Source organism: Mesoplodon mirus, assembly GCF_964341445.2.
Source record: "Mesoplodon mirus genome assembly, chromosome: 14".
Classification (NCBI taxonomy): Eukaryota; Metazoa; Chordata; class Mammalia; order Artiodactyla; family Ziphiidae; genus Mesoplodon; species Mesoplodon mirus.
Genome location: NC_138990.1, coordinates 72994897 through 73020084, shown reverse-complemented (window position 1 = coordinate 73020084; position 25188 = coordinate 72994897). Strand labels below are relative to the sequence as shown.

Below are 25188 nucleotides of genomic sequence, written 5' to 3'. Positions count from 1 at the left end.
TACACACCTTTCCCTAAAATTCCCTCTCAGGGAAACAAACTGCAAAGTGTGATGTGTTTTTGAGAAGTTAAACTCTAAGACTGTACCAGCGATTATGTCTTCTCTCCATCTACTACATACAGAAGAGTAATTTTAACACTGGTTAAATTAATTAAAATATTTTGGATGACAATATTAGCATCTATGAATGGGTATGTAATTAACACAATGAACTGATCATATATCTTTAAGTTTAAATAAAGTACATCATCAAAATATAGATGATATGATAATGATAACTGTTGAATCTAGGAATTGAATATTTGGATATTTACTATATTATTCTACTATTTCCTGTATATTTGAAAACAAATAAAATGCTGAAAATTAAAAAAAAAGAATTGATCATAGTTGAGGAAGACTACTAATTAACATCTAACAATGAAAATATTTTTTAATTTGAAAGTTGAAACATATATTATGGATTATTTTGTTTTTGTATAACTTGTATTTCTGTATAATTTATTGTAATACATAAGGTTTTTCAGTTGCATTTGATAATTAATATAATCATTAGCAGCATATTTTCATATAGATTTCCTAAAGTCACACTTTTACTTACAGTACTTCTGCTTAGAAATATAGGAAGATGTAGTTATCAATATTCTCTTGTCACTTTCTAAATATAATTTAGCATCTAATTTTTATTTCGCTTATTAATATGGAGCAATGTAAATGAATCTTTTCACTGAAAGCCTGTGGTGTTCTCAGTTGCTCAACATTTCTAAATGATAAAGTATTGCCAAGACTAACCAAAAAAAAAAAAAAAGGCACAGGTGGGGTGGGACTTGAATTCGATTTCACTAGAAAGCAGATTCCAGAAACAGCTGACACTAGAATACATAATTAAAATAAAAACGATCAATGTGATTTATGAAGCTGCTACCGTGCCAGACACTCTACTGCTTTTATATTATCTTATTTAATCATCCTAACAATGTGAGGTATCATTAACCCTGTTGACAAATAAGAAAATAGAGGTTCAGAGAGGTTAAATAACTTGCTCAGTATCACACAGCAAAAAGTCACAGAGCTCTGTATTGAAATCCAAATCTTTCAGACTCCAGAGCCAACATTCCACTCAATCTACCAATTACTTTGCCTCCATTGTTAGTTTTGCACCATTTAGACAACATTACATATACCCTTCTACAGTTAGGGAAGTATTTGAAGCAGGCGTTTTAACTTAAAACACCAAAAGACTGACCAAAGACAGTTGTATTGGCAAGGAAGAAATAAGCAGATCCTGAGGTCTAAGCTGTAACACTAACAAAATTTTTCATGCAGCTATCCTTACATGACACTATTTCTGTAAAACTACTTCATTCTGATGAAGAAGAATGTCTAATTAAAACATTAATTTATAAAGTGTTAAACGGTCCTTCCAAGCTGATATGAGAACAACAAAGAAATCACATTGGAGGACTGGTCCTTATTCTAATGACAAACTGGAGTAAAATTATCTGGGTGCAATTCACCAAATGGAATGAAAGAACTGGGAGAAAAAGAAAAGTATCAGTCTTAATCCCAAAATGGCTCTGATTATTTGCCTAAAGTGTTTCCTGTTGAGTTTTTTTCTTACATAGAGTAACATTATCAAGTAGGAAGAAAAACAAGATTTGCTAGGAAATAATAGTGAACTTGAAAACTTTTTCCTTAAGCAGACAGGGTCTAAATGCTCAAAATACTAGTTTATATACTCAGAAATGACAATAAGAAAGCAGAAAACATCTAAGACGTTCATCTGAGAAGTGAATGGTGACTATCTGCAGAATAAATTTAAAGTTTATTCTTATTTTTCTAACTAGTAACCTATGTTATTCAGTAGTTTGTCAATTCAGATGTATAAAGAGCTAGGAAATTTTATGGTGGCCACAATTTATTGCAATTTCAAAAAGGATATTAGGAAAGTAAAATACAATGTGTCACATTTCAAATAAAATAATAAACCCAGGTCGTTTTTATTTCTTCAGTACATTTTAAATTCTAAGCCTTAGTTTTTTATGAAACACGTGTAAGGCTTAGGAAAAGTTATTCAACAGAGCAAAGGTATCTTACATTTGACCAATGTGTATTCTTAACTCAACCAAATAGTTTAAGACCTATGCCAAGACTTTGAAAGTCATGTCTAAATGTCAAAATTGGGTTATGTCATATAGAAAGAATAGTGTCTTCATTAAAATTTATTTATACATCAACCAAAGACTATTTATAGCAGTGAAATTTACTTAAAAATAAAAATCAACATTGTGTTTTTCTGACTACTAATAGATTCAATAGAGCATATCAATAACTTGATGGTTTACCTTAATATCTTATAATTGAAAAATGGGTTCCCTCTTTTGAATTATTGTTTAAGAAGATAAATATTGTATAAACCATGTCATTTCCCCAAGTTTGGTAGCATGAAAACACATTCTCAGTTTATTTCACATATATTTTGTAAGCTGGAGTGCTAGATTAGAGTGAAATGAAGCCGTGCAAGAAATAACACAAGACTTGGATTTTATATGCTGTAGCAATTGGCAAAAAATTTAAAAAGTATGTAATATATTTCTTTCCTTGATACTGAACATATTATATAAACAAATGGACATTTAAAATGCAATTTAGATATCATATTTTATGGTCATCAATGATGTCAAATTAAAACAGGTATTATACACTCAGTGCACAAGTCTGAAGTATTTAAAAAAGCTCAGTATGTTAAATGCAGTATATCTCTAGAGAAATTAGGTATTGACTGCATGCCTCAGTGAGCAGAAAAATCTACAAAAATCTATACCACACATTGATCCAAATATTGCTTTTTAACATTACTAAGAATGTAACAAATTTTAAAATAGTATATTTGACACAGATATAATTCTCTGTAATTATCAGGCAACAAGCCCAAAATATGTCAATGTTTATATGTGTTGGTTTTTATGAAGAATAAAAAATTAATAACAGATGAGATAAGCCCAAAATATATTACTCAAATTTTACACTAAATGAAGCACTTCAGCCACTCAGAAAACACTTTTAGGTCATATATGAGAACTGAGTTTGGAAGAATAACTGCAATTAAAAAAACACAGATATATAGATGCACAATAGTTCAAGAATAGTTATCTATCCACTCATCCATCTGTCCATTCACCTCTATATATCTCTATTCATATTTTTTGGCTTATAATAATACAAGCTACCCTCCTTTTACACAGTTGAACTAGAAAATGCTTAGGTGAAACTGCTGACTGGCACCTTATACAAGCTCCTTCATTATAAAAACCCAACTAATCCACAGAAGCATGAGAGTTAGCTTCTGTTTCTGAATAACCACTACAAAGGTAGCGGAGACCAGATAGTTTGATCAGGTTAACAATATATCTGTTAAATTGCTAATCCGTAAGTCACTTTTACATTGCAGGCTGAATATTTCCCAGGGCCTGATCAAGCACAGATAAACCTAAAACATAACAAATGCTTTGATAACTAGAGGTTATATTTCCTAGTGATAACTTGTTTTGCTCTTTATGTTTTCCTTTGCATTATCTTCCTCAGTATTTATTTGATCTCATAGCTGGACTGGTATAGAAAAGATTTTTCTGAGATTAAACTACATAGTGTGTACTGAAAGTAAACACATGAATATTTATGAATCTGACATTCTGCATTTACCTACAAGGATTTATGGCCTTGTTTAATTCTAGTTTCTAGATATGACTAAATGATTACTTCATTTCTAATAAAATCCTAAAGTGAAATGTTTTATTTTGGAAAATTAAATGTAAAACATGAGGAGTGAATAGTATTCAAATATTTGAGGATATCAAACCTTTCTTTTTTTTATGCTAGACTAAAACTGCATGTTAAAATTTCAGCAAATATATATATGTGTGTGTGTATGTCTACATCTATGTATCTATGTATCTATACATGTGTATGTACATGCATATATGTGTATATATATGCATATATATGTATGTCTACATGTAAATACAGATATGGTAAAAAGTTTAGTGTACATTCTATTTTAAATGCATTAAGGGAATCTAATTTTTATAGAAATCTTGTGAAACCCATGATAAAAATGAATACTCACTCCAGCTCATAACTTTCAAATACCAAAATTACGTAATATAGGCTCTCCCCTGAGTAGTCTTCCCAAAGAGAGAATATCTTTCTCCCATCATTCTCAGTTCAATCTTCTCTCCAAAGACCTAGCATCGTGAAATCTACCCAACTCATCAACATGTATTATTATCTAGGGAGCAAAAACTTAAATGCACTATGGAATAAAATTTTGTTCAAATCTTTCATGAAGATGGCACAATGAAAATACTTCCCTAAACTATGGAATAACTGAGGAGGACTTGCAGAATTACCACAGTCCAAACACTGACCAGACCAACATACGACAACTCTACTTTCCCATTCCACAATCACAGTGGCTTCCTAGATTTTTTTTTTTTGGGGGGGGTACGCAGGCCTCTCACTGTTGTGGCCTCTCCCGTTGCGGAGCACAGGCTCCGGACGCACAGGCTCAGCGGCCATGGCTCATGGGCCTAGCTGCTCCGCGGCATGTGGGATCTTCCCAGACTGAGGCACGAACCCGTGTCCCCTGCATCGGCAGGCAGACTCTCAACCACTGTGCCACCAGGGAAGCCCCTAGATGTTTTTTTAATAGTCAAAATCTAATAGGATCAGTATTAGAGCTATGGGTTGAACTAAGTGGCCCAACCATAAGTTAATATCATCATTAACATAATTGGACCAAAGCTTAAGAATCTGTATGATGAATTTCCAGTTTATACCACTATCAAAAAGTACTCTCAGGTTTCTAAATATTCTTTCATACTAATGTATCTGGCAAATCACTACTTTTCTAATCAAACTATCCTTGAAAAAAAAATGTAGTGATTTGTTTTATTGCGATCAGGAGTATAAAAGGTAATTTCTATTCCAGAAAATTTAACCTATGATTCTTCTTGAAAGGAAGAAGGTATACAACCGACACACTTGTTTTACTTTTTCATTGGCCTACCTTAAACTACTGTGGGTTTTAATTGCTCTGGAAAATGATCAAGACCCTCTACATTACATGGTCAATGGTCCTTTTAATAGAAAAGGCAATAATATACAGTTGTTTGCACCAACTAAAACTCGTTAGAAAGTATCAGTTTAGGGTAACAGTTCAACAGCCATTAACAAGTGCAAATGTCTAACTGCCTTTTAGTGAAAATGTGATCCTTTCGAAGCAGTTTAAAAATTATTTGTATTTATTTGGTTTAGCATATTTGAAAATACGTTTACAAACAAAGTTTATGAAGAATATAATTTTGAAAGACAAAGTTTTTCAATAATCACCATTTTTTTTTTTACTAGCATAACATTAGAATTGACTTTTTGTCTTGCTGACAGAGCAACTAAGAAAGTACAGTTGCATTGACCATATTGATTGTGAACAAAGCAACCATCAGTGGGACTTCGCACCATATATTTTCAATATTGACCTCCTACTTCCTTTTCCATGGCTTTCTGGCTCGGCTATTGGATTTAGACTGCAGTGTAATAAACAGCTAAGGTTTAATTAATGGTAAATGAATACAAGACATAGGTTATGACTTTAACTAATTAGGGAATTGTTGAATTAAGTCTCCCTTGGAATGCAAGGCAGTACAATCAATGTCCAATAAAAGGACTATGTATGTAATTTACCTGCAAATGTGTTTCCAATACCATCAAAGTGAGTTTAAATAAGTAAGATATATGAAAGGCGACTAGGAGAGATTTCCACAAGTTAACACTTCATAGATTCAGAAAAGATTTCCTTATTGTTGAGATGGTATCTTCTAAAGCTCTGATAAGGGCACAATGAAAAACAGGAATAATTCTTCACATGTGTACCTGTACCAAATCTGTAATTGTCACTACAGCATAAAAATTCAGCTGCTGACCTCCAAGCTTAACCTAAACTAACTAGTACTTTCCTATCCCAAATGAGCATCAAGTTTTGCTTACCTAACACCTTTTATTCCTTTTTCACTTGTCGAAGTCTGTATCTCCTCCCTCTGTTAGAATATTCATTGGCATACAGGAACTCACTACTTTTGATAAACATCTCACCAATGTTCTCATTCTTCAAACTGACTATGCAAAGGTCATTTCATGGAGACTTAAGGCTCTTCGTTCTAATTATTCTTCTGAAATAAAAATAAGAAAAAAAGAAACCTACCTACTCCCTTGTGGGCATCCAAGCTGGTAAACTCTATTGTCCCATTATGGCTTTTTCTAGGATTTTCCTGATACTGTTTGTGGTTCCCATTGGGACAATATCTGTAGGAAAGTCCATAATCTGCAAGATAAACCTGGAAGACATGAACAGACAAATGAATAATGTTTTTGTCCTCTGAAAATATAACCTTTATAATTAAGTCTTAAGAAACTGATAGGTTAAGAAAGCCTCAGATCTACATTTTATTAAACCAAATGGTGCCTTAGGATAAAATATATACAACTGGGGGCCATAACAATGAACTTTCTAACTTAAATCCTGTCTTCATCATAGGCAAGTCTTGTTTCTGAGTTGACTTAGATTTTCAGTCTTTTTATTTTGCTCTTAAATTCCCTTCCCTCCAGGTGGGCATGTAGACGTCATAAACCACAATATGTCTTTTTATCTGTATTCATACAGTGTATGAGGCTCTGCCTTTTTTGTAACCCCTTCCTGTAAACAAAACTGTTTCAAGCAGGGAGGGGAGATGAGAGCAATCTAAAGATCTTAACCTAATGTTACAGGAGTCTCCATTAACAAGAAGTTTAAAAATAATGAACAGACTGTAAGAGGTAACGACTCTTAAAAAAAAAAAACAAAAAAACAACACCATCATGTTGTCCGTATTTAAGAATGGAATATCAATGCAGTAATTTTGGCCTTTCAGACGGATCCATATCATCACTGTTATCTTTGTAAGTCAGTCAGAATCGCAAGCTGGGTTTCCAAACAGAATATAGATTGTTAAAAGTCAGATAGCAATTCAAGTGAATTTTTCTCAGATTACTTTTGGAGAGAGAGAAGGGAGGGGAGAAGTAGTTTTACAGATAGAGCATACACTGAATCGGGAACAGTTACAAATAGACATTTATTCTGACATGTAGTCAGAATATCATACTTCCCTGTTATATGTTACCATGCTCCTCCCCCCACCCCCTGGAAAAGAAAGCAGTTTCAACTTTTAAAATGTGTTGTTTCATGTGTGTTTCTTTAAAATTTAGAGAATAAGGCAACATTTCACGATGCAGCTTTAAGACAACAGAATATTACAACTGGTATTTTTAAAGATATCTATTAAAGAAAATTAAATTTTACTTTTAAGTTTTTGGTTTCAGGATAGCCTAAGTAGGAGATATTTTGAATTTCAAAATATAAACAGCACAGCTTCCTTCACTTGTTGGAGAACATAGCTTGCTGGAATGTCTGAAAACATGATATTTCAGTTTTGTCTCTCACTCACAGATGCTATTTCTCAAGATGGCCTCAGGAGTAACTGCCCAAAGTAATTACACTTCAGGATCAGATGTATAACTGGTTGCTTGCTTTCACTATTTATGATGCATTTTTATCTTTATTTATTTTGAAAACTAAATAGACTTCACTTTGCAAAGTAGATATCCTGAGAATGTACATATTGATAGCAAACGGAAACATATTTTAAATACACTACAACAGTTTACTATTAAAAAAAACTATCAAGATGTTTTTCATGTAGATTAACCAAAAAAAAAGACCTAAAATTTATGGATGTTTTATGGCTAAAATATGGATTATGCCTCATATGTATCGATACCAGAGAGCATGATAAGAGCTGAATGTTCATCGACTGATGAACAGATATCCTGTAGGAAGGTACCATTATCTCCATTTTACTTGTAAGCAAACTGAAGATCAGTCAGTGACATTGTGATTTGTGTAGTAAAATGGAGCCAGAGTCTGACTCCAGAAACTTCATCTCAATCACAATCAAACTCAAAGGCACTAGACAAGTTAAACAGATAAGAAAGTATTCAAGACTACTGTAATAGGGAAGAGTGACTGATCTCAACTCCACTGAAACAAAAGTTGGGAAAGTTTTTAAGAGCTGAGGCTGAGCTAGTGAAGAGTACTGGAGAACACTAAAGGGATACAGGTCAACATGACTGGGTTATCTATGTTTGCTAATTGGTGCTTAGGCTCCTATCCCCACCTCAAAGACTGTAGAGATAGGAGAACACTCTTTAACAAAGATTACATTTTAAAGGGATGACTACCAGGTCCTGGAGGTCCTTGAGAAAGACATTCCTGGGTTGTAAAACTGACAAGAGGCTGGGAAAAGATTCCCATCTCAAAGGAGCAGAGAAAGAATTTATAATTTCAAAGTTTCTTAAGTAAATGCTGTAAGAAAAGGGAGGACAGGAGCTTACGGTCAGGAGGAAACCTATCTAAAGTTTAGTCAAGCTGAGGGGAACTTTAAGGCCCTCTTGGTCATCACTGAGCTATGGGCCTCAAGGTAGTGCTGCATTACTCAAACTCTGAAGGGCAATGCAGGATCTACATTTAATATAAAGACAAGAAGCTAACAATACAGTAAAGGAAACATGCACTAACCATTTGACTCAGAATACACTAACTCATTTGAATAATGCTGCAGTGAACATGGGAGTACAGATCTCTTTGAGATAATGATTTTGTTTCCTGTGGAAATATACCAAGAAGTTAGACTGATGGATCATACGGTAGTTCTATTTTTAATTTTTTGAGCAACCTCCATATTGTTTTCCACAGTAGCTGTACCAGTTTACATTTCCACCAACAGTAAACAAAGGTTCCCTTTTCTCCACAACCTCACAGCAATTATTATTGTCTTTTTGATAACAGCCTTGCTCACAGGTGTGAGTTGATATCTCATTATGGTTTTGATTTGCATTTCCTTTATAATTAGTGATGTTGAACACCTTTTAATGTACCTGTCAGCCATTTGGATCTCTTCTTTGGAAAAATGTTCAGGTCCTCTGCCCATTTTTTTTAATTGTCTTATTTTGTTTTGCTAATTGGGTAGTATGACTTCTTTATATATTTTGGATATTAACCCTTTATCAAATATATAATTTGCAAATATCTTATCCCATTCAGTAGGTTGTCTTTTCCTTTTGTTGATGGTTTCCTTGCTGTGCAGAAGCTTTTAAGTTTGATGTCATCCCATTTGTTTATTTTTGCTTTGTTCCCCTTGCCTGACAAGACATATGTAGAAAGACATTGCTAAGACCAATGTCAAAAAGCATACTGCCTATGTTTCCTTCTAGGAGCTTTATGGTTTCAAGCTTTATGTTCAAGGCTTTAATCCATTTTTAGTTAATTTTTGTGTAAGGTGTAAGACAAAGGGGTGTCCAATTTTATTCTTTGCCATGTGGATGTCCAGTTTTCCCAACACCATTTATTTAAGAGACTAACCCTGCCCCATGTATATTCTTGGCTCCTTTGTCAAAAATTGACCATATATGCGTGTGTTTATTTCCAGGGTCTCTAATCTGCTCAATTGGTCTGTGTCTTTTTTTATGTCAGTAACATACTGTTTTGATTACTATAGCTTTGTAATATAGTTTGAAATCAAAAAGTGTGATGCCTCTGGTGGTTTTGTTCTTTGCAGGATTGCTTTGGCTACTTGGGGCCCTTTATGGTTCACAGAAATTTTTGGATAGTTTTTCTATTTCTGTGAAAAATGCCATTGGAATTTGAAAGGGACTGAACTGAATCTTTAGATTCCTTTGGGTAGTATGGACAGTTTAACAATATTCTTCTAATCCATGAGCATGGGGTATCTTGCCATTTATTTGTGTCTTCTTGAACTTCTTTCATCAATGTTTTGTGGAGTTTAGTGTACAGATCTTTCATGTTCTTGGCTAAATTTATTGCTAAATATTTTATTCTTTTTGATGCTATTGTAAATGGAATTATTTTAATTTCTCTTTCCAATAGCTCGTTGTTAGGGTATAGAAATGCAACTGATTTTTGTCAATTGATTTTGTATCCTGCAACTTTACTGAATTCATTTATTCAAACAATTTTTTGGTGGAGTCTTCAGGGTTTTCTCTATATAATATAATGTCATTGACAGAGACCATTTTACTTCTTCCTTTCTAATTTAGATGTCTTTTATCTCTTTTTCTTGCCTAATTACTCTGGCTAGGACTTCCAGTACTATATTGAATAAAAATGGCGAGAGTGGGCATATTTGTCTTGTTCATGATATTAGACTTTTCACTGTTGGTGTTGTCTATTTTTTTTTAATACAGTATAGAATTTGTGGTTCTGTCCATTTCTGAAATTTTGTTGAAGTCAAAAATAAGTTTAAGCAGAAAACCCAATCTACAGTAGGGTTTGCAGTCTCGGTCCTATTTTTTGTATGTCCTTGAGCTAAGACTTAGTTTCAGTTAACTTTTTTTATATTATCACCTTTTTTCTGTGAAATAAAAAATAACAACTCATTAATATTTTTCACTTTAAGGATAAATACATATAATAACCCTAGTTTTAGACAAGCCTATAGTAGGAATCTCAAGATCATCAAGATCAGGTAGGGGGTTATTATTTGTATTATAATAAGACTAGACCTAGGAAAATTTAAATATCTAGATCCCTAATGCATTTTAAATGATTTTCCTCTTATGCAACTTTTCTGAATTTAGTAACCATTTCCTTTCTCCATGAATAGAAGAACAGCCTTGACCACTTCTCTTTACTTTAATCATAGATCTTTCGATCATACTGTACTGCCTCTCACATTTCCACATGCTATCTCATTTTTCTCTCATCCCTCTTAGATATGTACTATGGTTTAGTTTTGTTTGGTTTTTTACAACTTTGTGAGGCAGGTAGGGGAGATGTGTCATTATACACATTTAACAGATGAAAAATAATGTGATACACCCAAATAATGCAAGTCATCCAACAGTCAGTCACTAAATTCAGCTTCTACAAAAAATTTTATTGTTTTAGTGAATTTCTCAGCTGTCCCCTCCCCCTCAAAAAAATCTAATCTTCACTAATGCTTTCAAGGACTTTCAATTTTAATGCTTTATTATTGAAAAGGTAGTGTAATAGCCACTGAGGTACAATCCCATCAAGAAAGAAATGGCCTTTCACCTGTGAGGAGGGCAATAATCTGACAACTTCCAGAGGCAGGGCCATTAGGAACCACCACAGCATGTGAGCCAAGGTGACACTCTTCCCAGGCAGTTCCTACTAAAGAATGATCATGGTGGGAATGCTGTGTGGCTATTTCTACCCAATTGGAGACTCTCCTAATGGAATTCTTTTGCTCTGGTGCTCCCTAATGGGTTGGCTGAGACTTTCTCAGAACTGTATCATAGTCTGAGCTCTCCCTGCCCAATCCTTCTCGTCTCCTTTCCTTTCACAGGTGTCATTGCAACATCCTACTCTGAAAGCTTTCCTTGTCCAAACCTGTTTCCTCTCCTTTTATCTTTCTATTGTATAGGTACTATACTCCCTTCCCTCAATAAAGCCCTCGCACTCCTAATGCTGTCTCAGCATCTGCCTCTCTGAAAAACAAATTTGACACAGGTAGTCAGTAAATCATAGCCTTAATTTGAAGCACTAAACTAATAAAGATGAAAAACAAATTAGCCTTTGATGACCATGAAAATCACAACTTTCCTATACCAAGCAGATCTGCCTCAAAAATCAACTTCCTATTTTACCTAGCCAGATTTGCAACCATATATGCCACATTCTCAAGTTATGCATTTAGTTAAACCTTTACCTCCCTCTCCTTGCTTTCTGATGCTTGTAAGGTCTTACATCACTTTGTTTTTCCAAATGGATGGGTGAAAGGAATGGTTAAAGAGCCCCCTGTGAGAACTCTTCTTTGCAGTGACCTGCACTGGAAGGGCCTTTGTCTTCAATTCAGCACGGATACCCCAAGTGCTCTTCTCCACCTCCTACCACACCTCCTGGATTCACATCTCACACTTCCGAGATCCACCACTCATACCTGAATTCTATTCTGGTATGTAGATCCTTTTAACCTCAAGGCAATTCATTGGGTTTTCATTTGTGTTCAGATGGATTTACCTTTTAAAAATGTACAAAGTATTTAGCTTTTATTTATGCCTTGGATCCACATTTATAGGCTGTAAAATCCTATGGGACAAGGGGCCACGATAATGATATATACATTTTTGTATCCATGACAGCACCTACTCTGAGGTCTTCTGCATAGTAGGCTTAAATAAAATTTCACTGATTTGACTTGATGGTAATAACTGGACAAATAGAAGTAAATTCCTTTCAATAGACGCCAAGCATGATAAAATATCAAGAATCATACATTCTAAAAAGGAAAGAAAAACAAAAATGAATGCGTATTATTGAATACTTGCTATGCGAAGGCATTATGTGCTTTACAGAAGTCAAATTATTTAACCCTCACGACACTAAGAGCAAGTTATTTTAAGATACCTTGAGGATGAGAAAACACAACGAGTGAGTTTAGGTGCTCTGTGCAAAACAACTAAACTTATAGTAATTGGCAAGGCTGAGATCCAAACCTAAATCAGCCTAACCAGAAGACAGATTTTTCCATACGTCCCACACAGAGGAAGGAGAGATGACACAAGCACATCTAGAGGTAACATCTACTCTCCAACAAAAGTATAACAGATTTAAATGTAATAATATTTTAGAGTAGGGGGAGGTTACTTCTTAATTGGGGAACTCAAAGAACAAAATGACATTGATTTGGGCCTTGAAAAATATCTAAGATTTCCACAAATGGAGATAGGGAAGAAGAGATAAAACAAGGAAAACCAGGGCTGGGTCAGTGTGTGCTGGGAGTGAAGAGGTTATTGGAAACACAACACAAGCCGGAAAAAAAACTGGTTAGCATGAGTTTACAGGAAGCTTTGAAAACCATGCTAAGAAGCTGGGACACAATTTTTGTATGCAAAAAGAAGTCACCAAAGGTTTTTGGCAAGGAATAATATTATCAGCACTGGCAGCATCATAATGGGGAAATGAAAGCAGAGAGTCCATTTAGGAGAATATGACATTAGTCCAGGCAAGAGACAGTGGGAGGCTGGACTAGGGCACTGGTGAACAAAGAAGGGAGACAAAGAACAGAGCCATAAGAGGGTTGAGAGATAGAGTCAAAGGTAACTAAAAACAATGTGGCAAGCTGGGTATATGAGGATTCAATGAATAGACAAAAAGAGAATAGGAGGAAGCAGAGAAGACTTGGAAAGAAAATGATTTACTCATTTTTGTACCAAAAGCAAACTGGTTGATTGATGGCTAACACCCTAATCCAACCAGTTCCTGGTTCTCTCAGTTTATGCAGAACTGAGTGATAGACTCATAGTTGATGGAAAAAATAAAGGACCTCCTTCCCATCAAGAGTCAAATCTGCTGCCTTCCTGTTCCTCAATCAACCAGGAACTAAGTATCAAACAGCCAGAATGGCTGACATGGAAGCATTTCTCAACACTTGATATGCTGGACAGGAAAATGTGAGCTGGAGAAGGGCTGCAAGAGATTATGGAGCTGGAAGAGAAAAAAGATGCTAATCTGGACAGATCTCATTGCCCACTGAGACGCGACCACCCACTAAATCACATTACTCCTTTACCGCCACTTTGCAGATTCACATTAGAGGAGAGATGCACATACACCCCAAGATGTAATTCACTTTTCAAGAACTTAAAATTTTCCTGTTGTAAAATCTAATCACCTTATCATAATTTAGACTATTTTAAACAATTAAACCCTTTTAATTAGCACACCCTGTTGTAGCAATAAATGTGTCTTAAACTCTCATCAGAGACTGATGGAAATTATACAATGGAGGGAGATAGTCACTATTCGTGACTTTGTTTAGTGGCAATTTAGAAAACACTTTCAAAACTCTAGGAAAAATATACAGACTTATTCAGCAACTTTAAAAGCTTTTATAAAAAAAGGGCCAGGATTTATCTTATTTGAATAGCACATAATATTTTCCTATTCTTCCAACAAGATACTATAATGTGAAAATCTTCACAATAAACTAAATGCTTACTGACTAATGGAAACCACTACATGCCAAAAGGGGAATGAAGCATGGAATGAATAAGCAGCATGTTTATGTTCACAAAGTCATTCATATCTACTACAAACCTATATGTAGCCTCATGGCTGCTACTACATTTTGATATAAATGTGTGCTTTTTATTCTTTTATTATACAGTACTTTTTTTGTTTCTCCTCAACTTCCCTACCTTCTTTTTGCCAGTAACACAATGCCGCAGATGACACATGTGCATTATCACTAGTCAGCCTAGACAAAAGAATATGACTTTTAAAAGCTGCCAGGTTACTTTTCCAACAGGATGTTTATTAGAATAAACATGAAGATATATTTTTCAAAAATAGTTTGATCTTATATATTGTCTTACATGTGCTTTATATGTTGGGTTTTTTTTTTTCCTCCTAGATCTCACAACTACCTACTGGAATTTTACCCTTTTTCCCCTTTATATTTAATACTCATTGAGAGTGAGAGATTTAAAGACACATCCATGAAGTCATCATATGAAGAAAAAGCAGAAAGCTGTGCCATATCACTATCTCTTCACTCCATCTACTGCTCCATCAGACCCAAGTCTATGACTCTCTTAAATGGCGCCATAAATTCAAGCATTCATAACAAAATACTGAGTTATATTTAGCAGTATTCTTAATGATACTAGCATTTTGACCCTATGACCTGCCCTTCTATTTCAACCTATGTGAAAGCCTATTTAATCCAAGACAGCTGGGCTGTGACTTACTATTCTTTCCAGGCTTTGGGGGGAAATTCCCTCAATAATACATAGGCTAGCAATTGCTTCTTTACTAAAAATACCTTCACCTACAAAACAAAACTTTTCCAATTACAGTCAATTTCCAATTTTTCCTTTTGACACACGTTCTCAAAGATTATATAAAGAAACCTACAATACCTTCTCTTTCTCATTTCCAAGGTGATATGAAACCGCTTCACTTGTGTCTGTCCTTTAACAAAATAAATAGGCAATGGAAGAGGATAATCTGAATTGCATCCAATTCACAGGCTTCCTCTTTGCCTAAATCAAATCTGAGCTTAAGACTTTGCAATATGCTGGTAAGCATTATCAGAGCTTGGTCTATCTGTTAACAGCAGATACAAAATGTTAGCTGATATAATTTGACTGTCAGATACATTATAAAAAGTTTCACTACATGTAAGCTGTGTCTACATAACACACAGCTATCTAACATTCAAAAGCATCTCCTTGCTCTACATTAACTACAAATTCTACTGATTTCAAAGACAGTGTTGAGGTTGCCAGCAATCATGCCATTCTTACATGCACATCCCCTTGGGGGTCCGTAGTTTTTTAACAGTCCCACAACAGGCATACCTCTTAATCCAACCAATTTATACAGCTCAGTGAGTTGACTCAGAATTCAGAAATGCCACTTCCCATATTAACTGGAAAAAACAACAACAACATATATAGCCCTTTGTGAATTAGGACGCTCAAATATTTTGGTCATAAACAATTGTTTGGTCATGTATACATCTGGTCTTCAGAAATTTAAATAATATGACCAGTGGGACCCAGTAGGCACCAACAAACATGTATTGATTATGAACAAACACTAATTTTTCAATAGCATTAACTCTCTTGGGAACTATATTCTTGGGGATAGGTGATTCGTTAAACGGACCATCCTATACTTACACAGCATATACATTCCTAAAATGTGAATTCTTTTTCCCTTTTATAGAAAACAGACCCTGAACATTCTGTTCCTTACAACTTTTAAGGGACACCTATCATCAAACTACCCGCCTGGGAGAACTACACTTATTAAATCAATTCATTACCATTTTCTTAACATCTAACCAGAACATCAAATGTCCTTTTTCATAAATCTAAACAATTCTGGGGGAGCAAAAATAAGATAAGGGGTTCTTGGGCTTCCCTGGTGGCGCAGTGGTTGAGAGTCCGCCTGCCGATGCAGGGGACACGGGTTCGTGCCCCGGTCTGGGAGGATCCCACATGCCGCGGAGCGGCTGGGCCCATGAGCCATGGCCACTGAGCCTGCGCATCCGGAGCCTGTGCTCCGCAACGGGAGAGGCCACAACAGTGAGAGGCCCGAGTACCGCAAAAAAAAAAAAAAAAAAAAAAAAGATAAGGGGTTCTTTTGTCATATAAGCTTAAAAAATAGCTTTAAAAAATGTTTTTCTAGCTCTTACTTACTGAGGGCTTACTATGTGCCTTATATTGGTCTAAGTCTTTCACATGTCTAAATCATCTGATCCTTACAATCCCTCTTTGAGTGAGGTAATATTATCCGTATTTTTAGAGGGAGAAATTGAAGCACAGAGAGGTAAAATACTGTGGCTAAGAATACAGAACTAAGAAGAGATAAAGCCAGAACTCAAACCCGAGGAGTCTGATTCCAGAGCTCACACCCTTCACGATTCTACACTGAATCGCCAACATAATACAAAGTTATGCAAAGAGTCTCAAGCTTCTTCTAACCAACTTTTTGCCTGGGATTAGGAGAAGGTAAACACCCCTCTTTTTATATCTTCTTTCTGATTCAGAACAAGGACATTTAGCTCCAGAATAAACAAGCAGACTGTTCAGGAACTAACTGCTTGGAGATCCTATGTGTAAGAACAAATCTTGTGAGACATACTGACCAATTTGACCAATTTGACCAATTTGCCTGGAGGGGCCCTAGGCAAAATAAAAGGGCTTGCTGTTCTTATTTTTACCCCTTTCCTTTTTCTTTCCTTATCCTTGTATCCAAAGCTCATATATGGCCAAAATACACTGATATTCATGCCAAGGTGTTAACAGCTTACGTGGAACAGAACATCATCTTGAGCTTTTCATTAAAATTATTTGGGACTCGCCGCCGACAGCCTGTCTCGTTGCTCACTAACCGTGCTGCTGCCCCAGAAATGCTTCGATTGCCCGCAGTCCTTCGCCAGATTAGGCCAGTGTCCAGGGCACTGGCTCCTCATCTCACTCGGGCTTATGCCAAAGATGTAAAATTTGTTGCAGATGCCCGAGCCTTAATGCTTCAAGGTGTAGACCTTTTAGCTGATGCTGTAGCCATTACTATGGGGCCAAAGGGAAGGACGGTGATTACTGAACAGAGTTGGGGAAGTCCCAAAGTGACAAAAGATGGTGTGACTGTTGCAAAGTCCATTGACTTAAAAGATAAATATAAAAATATTGGTGCGAAACTCGTTCAAGATGTTGCCAATAACACAAACGGAGAGGCTGGGGATGGCAGCACTACTGCTATTGTCCTGGCACGCTCTGTCGCCGAGGAAGGCTTCGAGAAGGTCAGCAAAGGTGCTAACCCAGTGGAATCAGGAGAGGTGTGGTGTTAGCTGTTGATGCTGTAACTGCTGAACTTAAGAAGCCGTCTACACCTGTGACAACCCCGGAAGAGATCGCCCAGGTTGCTACGATTTCTGCAAATGGAGACAAAGAAATCGGCAGCATCATTTCTGACGTGATGAAAAAGGTTGGAAGAAAGGGCGTTATCACAGTAAAGGATGGAAAAACACTGAATGATGAATTAGAAATTATTGAAGGCATGAAGTTTGATAGAGGGTATATCTCTCCATACTTTATTAATATAGCAAAAGGTCAGAAATGTGAATTCCAAGATGCCTATGTTCTGTTAAGTGAAAAGAAAATTTCTAGTGTCCAGTCCATTGTTCCTGCTCTTGAAATTGCCAATGCTCACCGTAAGCCCTTGGTCATAATTGCTGAAGACGTCGATGGAGAAGCTCTAAGTACACTCGTTTTGAATAGGCTGAAAGTTGGTCTTCAGGCTGTAGCAGTCAAAGCTCCAGGTTTTGGTGACAATAGAAAGAACCAGCTTAAAGACATGGCTATTGCTACTGGTGGTACAGTATTTGGAGAAGAAGGACTAACTCTAAATCTTGAAGATGTTCAGCCTCATGACTTAGGAAAAGTTGGAGAGGTCATTGTGACCAAAGATGATGCCATGCTCTTGAAAGGAAAAGGTGATAAGGCTCAAATTGAAAAGCGTATTCAAGAAATCATCGAGCAGTTAGATATTACAACTAGTGAATATGAAAAGGAAAAATTGAATGAACGTCTGGCAAAACTCTCAGATGGTGTTGCTGTGCTAAAGGTTGGTGGGACAAGTGATGTTGAAGTGAATGAAAAGAAAGACGGAGTTACAGATGCCCTTAATGCTACACGAGCTGCTGTTGAAGAAGGCATTGTTTTGGGAGGGGGCTGTGCCCTGCTTCGGTGCCTTCCAGACTTGGATTCAATAACTCCAGCTAATGAAGATCAAAAAATTGGTATAGAAATTATTTAAAAAACACTCAAAGAAAGAAAACTACAGGCCAATATCACTGATGAACATAGATGCAAAAATCCTCAACAAAATACTAGCAAACAGAATCCAACAGCACATTAAAAGGATCATACACCATGATCAAGTGGGGTTTATTCCAGGAATGCAAGGATTCTTCAATATACGCAAATCAATCAATGTGATACACCATATTAACAAGTTGAAGGAGAAAAACCATATGATCATCTCAATAGATGCAGAGAAAGCTTTCGACAAAATTCAACACCCATTTATGATAAAAACCCTGCAGAAAGTAGGCATAGAGGGAACTTTCCTCAACATAATAAAGGCCATATATGACAAACCCACAGCCAACATTGTCCTCAATGGTGAAAAACTGAAACCATTTCCTCTAAGATCAGGAACAAGACAAGGCTGCCCACTCTCACCACTCTTATTCAACATAGTTTTGGAAGTTTTAGCCACAGCAATCAGAGAAGAAAAGGAAATAAAAGGAATCCAAATTGGAAAAGAAGAAGTAAAGCTGTCACTGTTTGCAGATGACATGATACTATACATAGAGAATCCTAAAGATGCTACCAAAAAACTACTAGAGCTAATCAATGAATTTGGTAAAGTAGCAGGATACAAAATTAATGTACAGAAATCTCTGGCATTCCTGTACACTAATGATGAAAAATCTGAAAATGAAATCAAGAAAACACTCCCATTTACCATTGCAACAAAAAGAATAAAATATCTAGGAATAAACCTACCTAAGGAGACAAAAGACCTGTATGCAGAAAATTATAAGACACTGATGAAAGAAATTAAAGATGATACAAATAGATGGAGAGATATACCATGCTCCTGGATTGGAAGAATCAATATTGTGAAAATGACTCTACTACCCAAAGCAATCTACAGATTCAATGCAATCCCTATCAAACTACCACTGGCATTTTTCACAGAACTAGAACAAAAAATTTCAAAATTTGTTTGGAAAAACAAAAGACCCCGAATAGCCAAAGCAATCTTGAGAACAAAAAACGGAGCTGGAGGAATCAGGCTCCCTGACTTCAGACTATACTACAAAGCTACAGTAATCAAGACAGTGTGGTACTGGCATAAAAACAGAAAGATAGATCAGTGGATCAGGATAGAAAGCCCAGAGATAAACCCACGCACATATGGCCAACTTATCTTTGATAAAGGAGGCAGGAATGTACAGTGGAGAAAGGACAGCCTCTTCAATAAGTGGTGCTGGGAAAACTGGACAGGGACATGTAAAAGTTTGAGATTAGATCATTCCCTAACACCATACACAAAAATAAGCTCAAAATGGATTAAAGACTTAAATGTAAGGCCAGAAACTATCAAACTCTTAGAGGAAAACATAGGTAGGACACTCTATGACATAAATCACAGCAAGATCCTTTTGGACCCACCTCCTAGAGAAATGGAAATAAAAACAAAGATAAACAAATGGGACCTAATGAAACTTAAAAGCTTTTGCACAGCAAAGGAAACCATAAACAAGACCAAAAGACAACCCTCAGAATGGGAGAAAATATTTGCAAATGAAGCAACTGACAAAGGATTAATCTCCAAAATTTATAAACAGCTCATGCAGCTCAATAGCAAAAAAACAAACAACCCAATCCAAAAATGGGCAGAAGACTTAAATAGGCATTTCTCCAAAGAAGATATACAGACTGCCAACAAACACATGAAAGAATGCTCAACATCATTAATCATTAGAGAAATGCAAATCAAAACTACAATGAGATATCATCTCACACCAGTCAGAATGGCCATCATCAAGAAATCTAGAAACAATAAATGCTGGAGAGGGTGTGGAGAAAAGGGAACACTCTTGCACTGCTGGTGGGAATGTGAATTGGTACAGCCACTATGGAGAACGGTATGGAGGTTCCTTAAAAAACTACAAATAGAACTACCATATGACCCAGCAATCCCACTACTGGGCATATACCCTGAGAAAACCATAATTCAAAAAGAGACATGTACCAAAATGTTCATCGCAGCTCTATTCACAATAGCCCGGAGCTGGAAACAACCTAAGTGTCCATCATCGGATGAATGGATAAAGAAGATGTGGCACATATATACAATGGAATATTACTCAGCCATAAAAACAAATGAAACTGAGCTATTTGTAATGAGGTGGATAGACCTAGAGTCTGTCATACAGAGTGAAGTAAGTCAGAAAGAGAAAGACAAATACCGTATGCTAACACATATATACGGAATTTAAAAAAAAAAAATGTCATGAAGAACCTAGGGGTAAAACGGGAATAAAGACACAGACCTACTTGAGAATGGACTTGAGGATATGGGGAGGGGGAAGGGTAAGCTGTGACAAAGCGAAAGAGAGGCATGGACATATGTACACTACCAAACATAGGGTAGATAGATAGTGGGAAGCAGCCGCAGAGCACAGGGAGATCAGCTCGGTGCTTTGTGACCGCCTGGAGGGGTGGGATGGGGAGGGTGGGAGGGAGGGAGATGCATGAGGGAAGGGATGTGGGAACAGATGTATATGTATGACTGATTCACTTTGTTATAAAGCAGAAACTAATAAAAAGAAAAAAAAATAAAAAATAAAAAATAAAAAAAAATAAAAAAAAAAAATAAAAAAAAAAAATAAAAAACACTCAAAATTCCTGCAATGACCATTGCTAAGAATGCAGGTGTCGAAGGATCATTGATAGTTGAGAAAATTTTGCAAAGTTCTTCAGAAGTTGGTTATGATGCTATGATTGGAGATTTTGTGAATATGGTGGAAAAAGGAATCATTGATCCAACTAAGGTTGTAAGAACTGCATTACTGGATGCTGCTGGAGTGGCCTCTCTGTTAACTACAGCAGAAGTTGTAGTCACAGAAATTCCTAAAGAAGAGAAGGATCCTGGAATGCGTGGAATGGGTGGGATGGGAGGTGGGATGGGAGGTGGCATGTTCTAATTCCTAGAATAGGGCTTTACCATCATTAATGAGCTGCGAGAGGATGCTCGAGGCAGCGTTCCTCACCAATAACTTTGAGAGGTCAGTTGAAGGAGATGACTGAAGAAAACGCTGGCTGATGTTTAAGAAAATCACTATAACCATCAGTTACTGGTTTCAGTTGACAACGCAAAATGGTTTACTGCTGTCATTGTCCATGCCTACAGATAATTTATTTTGTATTTTTGAATAAAGACATTTGTACATTCCTGGTAAATGAGTATAAGAGCCATGCACCAATGTACTGCTTTCAACTTAAATCACTGAGGCATTTTTACTACTATTCTGTTAAAATCAGGATTTTAGTGATTGCCATCAACAGATGAGAAGTTAAGAAGCAGCCTTTCTGTGGAGAGTAAGAATAATTGTGTACAGAGTAGAGCAATATCCAATTATGTGACAACCTTTGTGTAATAAAAATTGTTTAAAGTTAAAAAAAAATTATTTGGAAAATTTATTATCTCAACCTCCACTCAAAGATTTATGTTAGGCCCCTGTATTAATTCTCCATGGCTGCTATAACAACGTACCACAAACTGGATGGGTTCAACAATAGAAATTTATTGTCTCACAGTTCTGGAGGCTAGAAGTCTGAAATCAAGGTGTCGGCAGGGTTGGTTCCTTCTGAGGGCTGTGAGAAATAAACTGTTTCATGCTTCTCTCCTAACTTCTGGTAGTCTCAGGTGTTCCTTGGCTTCTAGAAGGCATTCTCCCTATCATCAAATCATCTTTCCTCTATGCATGTCTGTCTCTATGTCCAAATTTCCCCTTTTATAAGAACACCAATCATATTGGATTGGGGCCCTCCCTAATGACCTCATCTTAATTTGATCACCTGCAAAGATCCTATTTCCCAATAAGATCACATTCACAGTACTGGAGGGTTGCAACTTTAACATCCTTTGAAGGGACACAATTCAACCCATAGCAGCCCTCGTTCTCATTTCTCTTTGTGAATATGCTGACAGAGCTCCATCTATAAGAAAACACTCCTCATGGCTATATTAAGTAGTAAAGATCTCTTGACACAGTGGTTAGACTTCTCCCAATAAGAATTTAAGAAATGTACGAATAGCTTAGTTACTGTACTTTGTTAAACTATATCCAGCTCTACTTAGTTGGCTTTACCTGTTACTCCTGAACACTGAATGACTAATTAATCAATTCATTTATGCATTAACCTATTCAATTACTCATTGTTCACCCATCACTTATTTACTGAGTGCTTATTATATGCCATACTTTGTGCTAGCTGCTGGATGCACATCAGTGAATAAAACATAATTCCTGTTTTCCTATTTACAAGACTACAAACTTGCTCTCCTGATGGATATTTAACTGAAAGAAACGCTCACTTGGTTCTGTGATAGTACTTTCCTAAGTCAGATTTGTAGCTAACAACCAGTTCTATCCAGGAAGTAAGAGGCTATGAGAACTAAAAGGGACCAAAGCGATCATATGATCTAGAAAAAGTGGATCATATGATCCACTTTACAGAAAGGGAGGCTGTGCCACAGAGAAGCCTACTGCAAGAGATAGAGAAACAAAGAGTTCAAGGACAAATGGAATAAAAAATGTCTGTATTCCCATTTTCTCTTGAACTTTAGGAAAAAGAAGAAAGTGGAAGAAATAAAACTATACCTGATATTAAGGAATGATTGTTAATTTTGTTAAGTGTGATAAAAGCATTGTGATAATACGGTGAATTGTCCTTACTGCATACATATGCAATGCATACATACTTAAGTATTTAGAGGCAAAATGCCATGATAGCTATAATTTATTTCAAAATATTTCAGCCAAAAAAATATATAAAACAAATTTTCAAAATGTTAATTTTTAAATCAAGGTGATGAGGATACAGAGTTCCCTCTTTTTTAGTACTGAAATTTGTTGTTGTTTGAAATTTTTTAAATAAAAGGTTAAAAAAACTGTCTTCTTAAAGGCAAAATTATATACTTAACAGGTTCTCAAAGTCTCTGCATTGGGAAATAAGGTTCACAAAATATTAGTTTTAAATATGGAGACCATGGCTTCTAAATTATAATTATTATGATGTTTTCTTCAGCATTTTTCCACCCAACACGACCCTCCAATAATATGACTCCAGTAGTCCATATTCATATAGCTGTCATTTGCATAGTATTTTGAAATAGAATTTTTATATGGAACTAATCTGATTCAAAATCAGACATCTTAATATACGCATGTTAAGAATAAATTTTAATGACAGGAACACTATTAAGTATCAGATAACAGAGCTAGAAATACATTTGATTACTTAAACAATTTTAAAGTAACAAGTTGGAGCATAGTAAAACATAGTAGTATTAACACATTACAGAATGTTAGATGGAAATAAAATTTGGAGCTGACTTTATTTTTATTTGACAAATCATTCTGAAAGAATCCCCAAACAGTAAGTTTGTAGAACTGATCTATGAATACCAGATACATACAACCTATTAAATCTCAAAAACAACAAATTCATATGACAAAGAATTATACTGAGATAAAAATTTCAGTGAAAGTGCATATTTAAAAAATAATTCTATTAATATAAAACTCATAAAATATTAATTTTAAAAGTTCAAACAGGGGCTTCCCTGGTGGCGCAGTGGTTGAGAGTCCACCTGCCAATGCAGGGGACACGGGTTCGTGCCCCGGTCTGGGAAGATCCCACATGCTGCGGAGCAACTAAGCCCGTGGGCCATGGCCGCTGAGCCTGCGCGTCCGGAGCCTGTGCTCCGCAACGGGAGAGGCCACAACGGTGAGAGGCCCGCGTACCGCCAAAAAAAAAAAAAAAAAAAAAAAAAAAAGTTCAAACAACTAAAATCATAGGAACAATTTTCAAAGTCTTTTTACTCAACTGAAAAAATATAGCAGAACCTCACTAGGAAGAAAGAAAATAACATGCATGTTACTGTACACTTTAAGTGACTGTAAACACCACCATGTTATTTAATCTACAGTATAACCCTATACATGTGATATCAAAATATTTGAAAGTAGCCTTGCCACCTGTACCATCTAGCAATATTATGGTATCATCAAGATAAGACCATATAATGCTACTCTGGAGATAATAAGATACAGAGGTATGTTACCAGAACTATATACGTTCAACAAAGGAAATACTCTCTCTAAATGGTAACCATATTATCTGCACATACCATGCAAAATTCTTACAAACACAAATTCACACTCCATCTTATAAGTAACTGTGACTGATAAATGGATTATGTTAGAATTCCCTGTAGCCAACAGTGAACAAGCAGCTTTAATGAGGCTTATGACCCTACCCTATGGATATCCTAGGGAATCTGAAAGTGAGTATTTTTTCACCAGATACAGGTAAGGTGCTACAATTCCTGCTCCCAGATCATTAAATTTTTTTCTAAATTTAAACTTTTTAACTTCTTTAGCTATGCAACAAAAATCAAGACACTTTGGAAACAGTATAAGAAACATTACTTTCAGCAATAAGCATTAAGTACTTGGAAAACATGTTTTCAGAGAATAACAGACTTTTCCAGCAAGAAGGAACTTTTGAGATCACTTAGTCAGAGTCCCACATTTTATACAGTAAATAGCCCAAATCCACATAAGTTAAACGATTTTCTGAAAGCTGTAATTCTGTTCAGTGTCAGAGCTGGGACCAGAACCTGGTTTCCTGACTTTCAGTCTAGCACAAGTCCCAGTAATCAAACAAGTGTTTGTAAAA

General features: G+C 35.9%; 1 protein-coding gene and 1 pseudogene across 3 annotated transcripts in view; one reads left to right on the top strand and one right to left on the bottom strand.

The window, feature by feature from the left end:
* VRK2 (VRK serine/threonine kinase 2) overlaps positions 1–25188 on the bottom strand; it is a 101282-nt gene that overhangs the window by 22025 nt on the left and 54069 nt on the right. For both annotated transcript variants that reach the window (XM_082641922.1, XM_082641923.1), the window contains exon 8: positions 6260–6392. In XM_082641922.1, the coding sequence (XP_082498048.1) occupies positions 6260–6392 (133 nt within the window). The remainder of the gene's footprint in view (positions 1–6259; positions 6393–25188) is intronic.
* Positions 17028–21440, top strand: LOC309815559 (60 kDa heat shock protein, mitochondrial-like; annotated as a pseudogene). The gene is made up of 2 exons: positions 17028–18458; positions 21109–21440. The product of its transcript is annotated as a 60 kDa heat shock protein, mitochondrial-like (transcript).